This window comes from Impatiens glandulifera, unplaced genomic scaffold, assembly GCF_907164915.1.
Source record: "Impatiens glandulifera unplaced genomic scaffold, dImpGla2.1, whole genome shotgun sequence".
NCBI classification, from domain to species: Eukaryota; Viridiplantae; Streptophyta; class Magnoliopsida; order Ericales; family Balsaminaceae; genus Impatiens; species Impatiens glandulifera.
Window position 1 is genome coordinate 1 of NW_025919454.1, and position 8,792 is coordinate 8,792.

The 8,792-nt window shown below is 29.4% G+C and overlaps 1 protein-coding gene and 1 long non-coding RNA gene across 2 annotated transcripts; one reads left to right on the forward strand and one right to left on the reverse strand.

Moving 5' to 3' along the window:
- Nucleotides 1-2,346: 2,346 nt before the first annotated feature.
- On the forward strand, nt 2,347-3,175 carry LOC124917944 (serotonin N-acetyltransferase 2, chloroplastic-like). Its single transcript, XM_047458211.1, has 2 exons — nt 2,347-2,833; nt 2,930-3,175. The coding sequence occupies exons 1-2, from the start codon at nt 2,438-2,440 to the stop codon at nt 3,110-3,112; spliced, it is 579 nt and encodes a 192-aa protein (XP_047314167.1). The 5' UTR covers nt 2,347-2,437; the 3' UTR covers nt 3,113-3,175.
- Nucleotides 3,176-3,885: 710 nt separating this feature from the next.
- LOC124917946 lies at nt 3,886-5,476 on the reverse strand. The gene is made up of 2 exons (XR_007097286.1): nt 5,108-5,476; nt 3,886-4,253 (listed from the first exon to the last, which is right to left on the reverse strand). It is a non-coding gene; the product is annotated as an uncharacterized LOC124917946 (long non-coding RNA).
- Nucleotides 5,477-8,792: the final 3,316 nt, after the last annotated feature.

The following is an 8,792-nucleotide window of genomic DNA, read 5'->3' on the forward strand; positions in this document are numbered from 1 at the left end:
TTTAAGAATATTTTAAATTATTAATTTAATAATATTTTAAAATCTTAAATAATAAGAATATTTTAATACGTTGATATAAAAATATGATAAAAATCAATATTGATCAAACAAGCAGCCAATTGTTGATTTTCAGCCGCCGGTCCTTGTTTCTATTTCTTTAGCTGCACAAATTTGAAATGTGGGTCAATTAATTTAAAATTGGACCTTTTGTTGATTTTCCAGCCGCCACCCATTTATTGCTTATTATTGTTTGATTTCAGATTATTTGAAAATAATATAAATAATTGAAACTTGTTTGATGTAGGAAAAGTTTATTTGAACAAAAATATTTTTAGTATTTAATAAAAAATATATATAAAGTATAGTTTGATCATATTTTCATTAACATTTTAATAATATTAGAAATTGATAGTTGATTAATAAGATGATGATTAACCCTATAAAAAAATGTCTAGTAAAAAAAATCAGCTTAAGAAATCCAAATATTATCGGTTTGATTAACAATAAAAACATTGTTACTAAACATTGAATCCATAAAATAATTGACTATTTCAATTATTTTCTTATTTTTAAATAGTCAAAGGGTTTCCTTGTATAATTAGGTCAAAGATTGTTTTTATTTTTGCTTTAGGTCTGGTTTGGTTTTAGCAAATCCGTACAGAACCATGTGAACCCTAATTAGAAATCTAATTCATTTGGGATAGTTCCATTCTAGTTTATTTGGACCAATTTAGTCAAAGTTTGTCATATATCGGTTCAAGTTTGAATGTTTTAAAAAATAAGTTTTAGATATAATTGTATTATTTAATAATATTTTGTTAGGAACAAATAAAACTGATTAAACGACCAACAAAATCGAAACTAATAGTTTGATTTTATCAGAATTGAATTTCATCGATTTTGTTGTATATTTTCTATATACAAACCGACGTAAAGGAACTAATTACCTGTCTAATATGAAAGTTTTTAATAATATTTTTATTATTCAATATATTCAAGATTTTATGCTCGTTACATTGTTTGTAATCTGAATTTGTTTATTATTTCATAATTGAAGTGCATGTGCATAAAGTCGATCAAATTATCTTATGCATATTCTCCCCATGATTAATAAGAATTCTGTACTATTTTCATTATATAAATAAATGATCAATCATAATTTGTCATGATTTTTCCTAAGCTTATTTATCAATTCTTGATAAAAACATTTAACATACTCACAATATTTAGTAAAAAATGATTCTAATATTGATTTATATTGTTTCATTTAGTTTAATTGATTCATTTAAATATCTTTATAAAGTTTCACATTCATATCAATTTCATTTATATACAATCTTCTATTGTAAGTTTTTTTCAAATAGAAGAATGATTAGGTTGACAAAGTTCAAGATTGATAATTTTCTATCAAGTGGGGCTAAATTACGAATAAAAGTTGATTGAGACTCGATTATCACTAAAATAGAATATAAATTTTGATAATCAAATATTCCATCCAAGATCTTGTTCTTTGGATGAAGCGTTATTCACAGTGAATTTTACGAATGATATGTGAATGAAAAAATATTGTATCATGGTTAGTTGTCGTATGTGTCACAAGAATGTTGAATTGAAAACTCACTTATTATTATAATTAATTTGGTAATGTCTGAGTCTTTGTGAAGTTGCTGATAAGTTTAGATTGATGCGACTATATGACAGACAAACATAATTGGGTTATCATCTAAATTATTTATTGGTTGACTATCTAGTTGTAGAGAAATTGTAAAACTTTTAATGATCGCAATCGTCCGATATGTATAATTCATAATGCTATACTACATTTTATAATATATACCAAAACACAAAATTATAAATCATATACAACTTATATAATTTAAATCAAACAACATAATAGACAATGTATACATAAGCACTTTACTTCATTATAACTTATACAACTTATATAATTTAAATCAAACAACATAATAGACAATTTATACATAAGCACTTTACTTCATTATAACTTATACTTATACAACTTTTATCATGTTGGGTTAACCAAAATATAACAGGGTCGGAGATGAGAAGGGAAAAAGTTACCCGATTGGGTTTGGGGTCGGGATAGGTTGTGTCAATCCCAAACTCGACTATATTAATTTTATAATATATATATTTTTTTATTTATATATTAGTTTTAAAATTATTTATGATTTAATAAAGTTATATATATATTTTTTTTACATGTTTAATCGATTAATAGATACACTATATTGTTAAGTTTTACTTAAAAACATTTTACTTAAAATGTTTTCATTATCCATTTTTTTTTTTAAATAAAGAATTAGCTCCTCAGCAACATGACAACCACAAACTTCACCAGAGAAGCAGATAGAGAGATCTGGAGAAAGAAATCAACTCTCGTTCGTTCATGAAGAAAATCCTTCATTTCTAAAGAATGTCTAAATTCCTTTTCCATGGAAACATCTCCATCATCTCTCCCAATTCTTCTTTCTCTCGCAACTCCCACCACCACTCTCGCAGCAATGTAATCGTTTCATCACAACCACTCTCAAATAATTTCTCCATCTCCGACGAAAACCTATCATCAAGAGGCTTCGATTTCCGTCGCTCCACTGAAGGACTTAACCTAGACCAACTCAATTCCGTCTTCGTATCAGTTGGATTTCCCAAACGTGACCCGGAAAAAGTTCGAATTGCGCTCCAAAACACCGACGCATTGATCTGGGTTCAAAGCGTCAAGAACCAGCGACCTGTAGCGTTTGCTAGGGCGACCGGCGACGGCGTGTTTAATGCAATTATATGGGACGTTGTTGTTGATCCGTCGTATCAGGTACATTATTATAGAAAAGATTATTTGAAAATTAAAATCTCTTGATGATTGATTGGATTATAAGATTAGGGTTTTTGGTTAATTCCCATTTTGCAGGGGATTGGGTTGGGCAAGGCGGTGATGGAGCGGTTATTGGCGGATCTTGTTGGGAAAGGGATAACGAATATTGCTTTGTATTCGGAGCCCCGAGTTCTTGGGTTTTATCGACCTCTCGGGTTTATAGCGGATCCGGATGGGATCCGAGGGATGGTGTTCTCTAGGAAACCCAAAAAAAAGTAATACATTTTTGGACTGACGCCCATAATTGTACTAAACTAATTTATGTTTTTTTTATTATTATTATTATTATTATTATTAAATTTCTCTCATATTAAATTATCATATGTTATTAATAGAGTTATTCCAAATAAATAAATCTAGTTAAATGTAATACAATGCCACTTCTCACCTCTATTTCTATTCAATCATTAAATAGTCTCACATTTTATAAAATAAATAATAATAAATATATATAAAAATACAAAACATATATTATACATAATTAAAAAAATATTAACATCTAATTGTTCTAGTGGAATTAATATATAAATAATAAAAAATAATGTATTTGAATTTAAATAAAAAATATTATTAAATATGAGAATATATATATATATAGTATATTTAATATCTGAGAATTATTAAAATAAAAAGAATGATTTAAAATAATTAATCATCTTTTTATTATCATTTTCTATCCTTTTTTACAAAATTATATTCTTAATAAATATTAATATATTTTAAATATTTTCACTCAATAATTATTATTTTTTAAATTTCAAAACCAACAAAATTATTTAACTAACTTAATAAAATACAATAAGATTTAAATTAGATTTTAAGTCTAAAATGTAAAAGTAGTAGAAGAATACCTAGATTTATCATTTGAAAAATAATAAATAAAAATTAACAAAAAAAAATTATTCATCATCAAACAAACATAATAACATATTAGCTAGTCAAAATCCAAAAGTTTCATTTTTTAATGCAATTGGTTTTATATATCTAGGTAAAGATCCAAAATTATTATCAGACATAACCAACCAGATCCAACAAGCATCATGAATGTCATATCTTAACATAGATTTAACAACACAAAATTTAACTAAAATTTAGCAAATCATTTGTATATATTAGGGTTTTTTTGTCACATTCAGTTTCTAGCACCACCATACTGGAACAGTACTCTAAACAGACACTAAAACACATAGCTTTAGAAAAGAAGACTGAAAACAACATGTCTTGGTTAGATTTCTAAAATGGAGACAGCAAAGAGATCTGTTTCATCATTGTTCATGTAATGTTGCAATCCATAGTCGTGTTGTCAACAACGTAACTCATCTTCCACCACTGAGCATTGTTTGTTCAGTGGTTCATCTATCTGCATAAGAAAACCAAGGTCAATAAAGACACAATCTATGGTAAGAGAAAACAATCATAAATCTTTTTCATTATTAATACTAGGTTTTTCATGTAGTGTTTGTGGTTATACTTAGTTCAACAAGAGAGTTTTTGAGATCAATTCGATTCTCAATAAAAAACATTTAAGTTGAATTGAGAATAAACTCTTGTTTCAAAAGAAGACTAATGAAAGATTTTGCTATCTTTTATCTTGGATGAAAAGATTAGAAGAACATTAGAAGGATATGCTCTCAAAATCTCAATAGATTTCCCTATTTGTTCTTAGCATGTAAATAGGTATCTTGTTGTGCTAAAGTGGTTTTTTTATTGTGAAAACCCAACTTCTTATTTGAAAGGTGATTAATCCCTGCGAATAACCATATAACCCGCAAATCTCCTCAACCAATTTAACCAACGGGATGGAACCCGAGACCTCAGAGAGGCTGAGTACCTGGGTATACACCTCCTTTTGCCCGTTAAGACTAAAAGAGGTTAAGACTAAAAGAGATGATAAAATGCAAGGGTATCAAACTCAACACTTTATTCATAAGCCATGCTCACAAACCACCCAGCATAATCCATAAGAATTTCTCAAAGTCAAATTGAAATAACCCTAAAAGCCTTTATGTAATGAAATCATTCAGAGCTCAAAAATCTTCAGATCAATCTGTGAATGGCATCCAACTAATGATTCTGGATAATGATAATCAGCCTAAAACTCAATTAAAGTTCCTGATGATTCAAGAATAAACAAAATTGAAGAGAAAAAAAGGAAACCATATTAATGAACAGATCTATCTAGCAATAATGATGATGAAATAGAGATTAGGTTACCTAAAAAGAAGGCTTAGACATCTCTGGCGTTATGCAAGAAAGCGATAGAACAGAGAATGGCGGCAATGAAAGTGAAGAAACCCAATCCGATCATAAGGGAAAAGCCGGCAACGAACAAATCTAGGAAATATTGAATATTGAATCCTAGAGCCAACATTTCCCTTGTTCCTCCTCCTTTCGGATTCTGTCTGCAATTCAGGCTGGAGATGATGCCGCGTATAGGAATTGTTCCATTTGTATATAGTACGTGTACATCAATCAGAATGAAGATGAGGATGGAAAGAGAGATGCGTTGTCCGTTCTTCAGAGATCGGCTGTCTGGGAATGCGGACACTTATCTCCGAAGATCATCCGCTCGGTCCAACCACAGGTCTGGCTCACATAACAATATTTCATGGTCATCTTAAAATATCAAATAATTTTTTATTAAACAAAATAAATTCAATTATACAATAATAAACCTCAAATATATATAAGATTAAAAAAAATACAATAGGATAAAAATGATAATGTTTAAGTATATCTATAAAAATAATATAAAAATAAAGTACACCCAAAACACAATTAGATTAATCATTTAATTCAAACGATGGAAATATAATTAAAAATATTTCCTATAATATAAAATCTAACGCCAAAGGAGCTTAGAGATCTTTAAAAAGATTAATGAGTTCAACGACGGATGATAAATCACATATGGTAATGGAGGATCATCGAGAAAATCATACGAGAGTAGAGGAGACTGAATTTCAACAAAAAGAAAACGAGACTCATCAAAAATGATGTGACGACAAATAATAATTTTATCATTTGATATGTCAAAACACTTATAGCCTCGATGATTCGATGGGTATCCAAGAAAACACATGGGATAGAACGTAGAAGAAGTTTATGAATCGTCGTGGATGAAAATAAGGGTAACCCAAACACCCAAACACGCGTAAATGGTCATATGTTGGATCATTGCGGTATAAACGTTGTAACGGAGTAATGTATGTCATGTGTTTACGCGGAAAAATATTTATGAGGTATGTGGCCATTTGGAGAGCATGATGCCAAAATGATGTGGGTATCTTGGCATGAGTGAGTAAAGTACGAATCATATTAGTGATAGTACGTAGAACGATCAAACGGGCCAACTCATGGCGGGGCGGGCCCACCCACCAAAACCCATCGTTTGACGGGTCGACGACGGACCGACCCACCATCCCGGTGGGCTGAAAATCTTCAACCCAAGGTGGGTTGCGAATAAGGTGAGCCAGCCTGCGGGTTGTCTCACTATAAATAAAAATCATTAATAGTTATAGAAAACAAGAATTCAAAAACATGATCAAATTATCATAATACACTCAAACAAGAGTCTTGTCTATCGTTACACATCAATTGACCAAATAGTTCAACAAAGTAACTAAAATTTGAAAATTTCATAAAATAAAAATTTTAGTAAAGTCAACATTCTTTAAATATCATCAATCGAGAATGAAGAGAAGAAATGCGAAATAAATAAGTAGTCGGCGGCCAATGAGCGAAGTATTTGAGTATTGACTACTGTAGTCTAGAACCAAGTTTGAATCCACGAATCATTGAAAACGAGAACGAAGAGAAAAAATGCGGAACAAATAAGTAACCGGCGACCGATGGACGAAGTATTGAGTATTGACTGCTACAGTGCTGCCTGTGAGAGAAAAAAAACTAGGATTATCCGGCATATGCTATAAGGCTAAAAATCAGATCAGTTTTTTTTTGCCAACCCACGGGCCAACCCCTGCCCGACCCGCAACCTGAGCGGGCTGCCCCGTGTAGGCCCACTTCTAAATGGGTTGCTAATATTTCAACTCAACCCATCTAAATTGTTTGGCGGGGCGGGCGAACCCAACGAGCCTAACCCAAATTGACGACTCTAATAGTACGAAACTGTCTATCGACTTTTCCGTTCTGAGACGAAGTGTGAGGAAATGAGAAGTTAAAAGTCATCCCATGCGTGGACGCAAATTCCTTAAATGAATGATTATCAAATTCCCTCCTATTATCACATTGAAAAGATGATATATCTTTCTCAAATTGAGTTTTGACCGAGTTATCGTTGCAAACCGCGAGATATTATTACGGCGATGGATGAACAACAAAAATCCAGAGTTGGAAGCTTTGGTTTATACATTCCTCTTAGTCTCGACTCTAGGAATACTTTTTTTGCTATCTTTTTTTTAAGTAAATCAATCATTTGTTCTTGGAGATTCGATATTAATTCTCTCATACCTACTAATTGATGTAAATGAGATGCGTTTCCTCTAGCGGGGACGAATTATAGTAATTTGTTTCAATCCGATACATAAACAAAGACAATGATAATTTAAAATAAACTTGCTAAAAAATTCGTGGATGGTGAAAGTCCAGTAGTAGAAAGCATCACTAAAACTTTGAAGCATCACTAGCTTACGCTCTGACCGAGTAACATGAGTGAGATTTTGAGAAAAGTTACTATTTGGTTTGGAGAGATGATCCTTAATTTTATACCTTATTTAATTTATTAAATACAATTTTTTTTTTATATATTTTAGTAATACATATTAAAACATTAAGGTAACCTAGAATGTTATATACATACTTTTTTTAAGTAATATTATTTTAGCTATCGGGTTATTCAACATACACATGAAGTATTCATTGTCATTCTTAGTTTGAATTATCATTCTAATTTGTGGAAGATTGTTTTAGGGTTTTTCAAAAATCTAATTTTCATCCTTGTTTTAACATGAAGCAGTTCAAGTAGAAATTATTTATTATTAACGAGGATAAAGTTTAATTTTACTTAAAAAATATTCTAATTTAAATAAAATGTTACTATTATTTGTTACCGTATTAATAAGCTCCAATCAATAATTTTCTATCCCATGAAAAAAAAGCAATTCTCTTTAACTAATATATTAAAGTTAGATCTTCAATTAATTTTTCTAATAAATTATCAACAAGAAAACAAAATTAGTCTATTTATCTAATAAAGGTCTAATTGCTATTTTAGATTAGAAGTTGAATCATTTCATTAAATAAGCTTATAATTTTGTATGTATTATAATGGTTTGAACATCAAAATTTTAAGGCTTTGTCCTAAATATTATATACAAAAGGCTTCATTCTTATTTTAAATTTGTTGTTTAATTAATTTACCACTTGTAAATTAAAGTATTAATTGATTTTTTTTTTTTTTTTTTTTGTGAGAAACATACATTCCAAAATTCAACCTTTCAGGAAATATTAAGAATATTTGAAAGATAGAATTTACCTATCGATTTGGACATACGTGTTATTTTAATTGAATATTTTTTTTCGAGATCTATGCATTTTAAAATATCGAATTTGATATGGGTACCTTACAAAAATGTGTGTGATGTGTAGAAGAGTTGAGAAATTTAAAGAAAAATAAATAATATTTTTATATGATAAGCTAATTAAAAAAAATGTTAGGTCAAAGTAAGACATGGATTTGAAACAAATTATCGCATAACTAAAATGGTAATAATTCGAATCTAATATAGAATAATTACCTATTTAATAATAAAAAAAGTGTACACATTAAAATTGTTGAACCATAAATGAGTTGGAATCCCCTAATTAACATTCTAGTTAAATTAGCTCTCGTACTGTGTTAAAAAATAATAATTAAACAAAATTAAAAATCTCATATTTT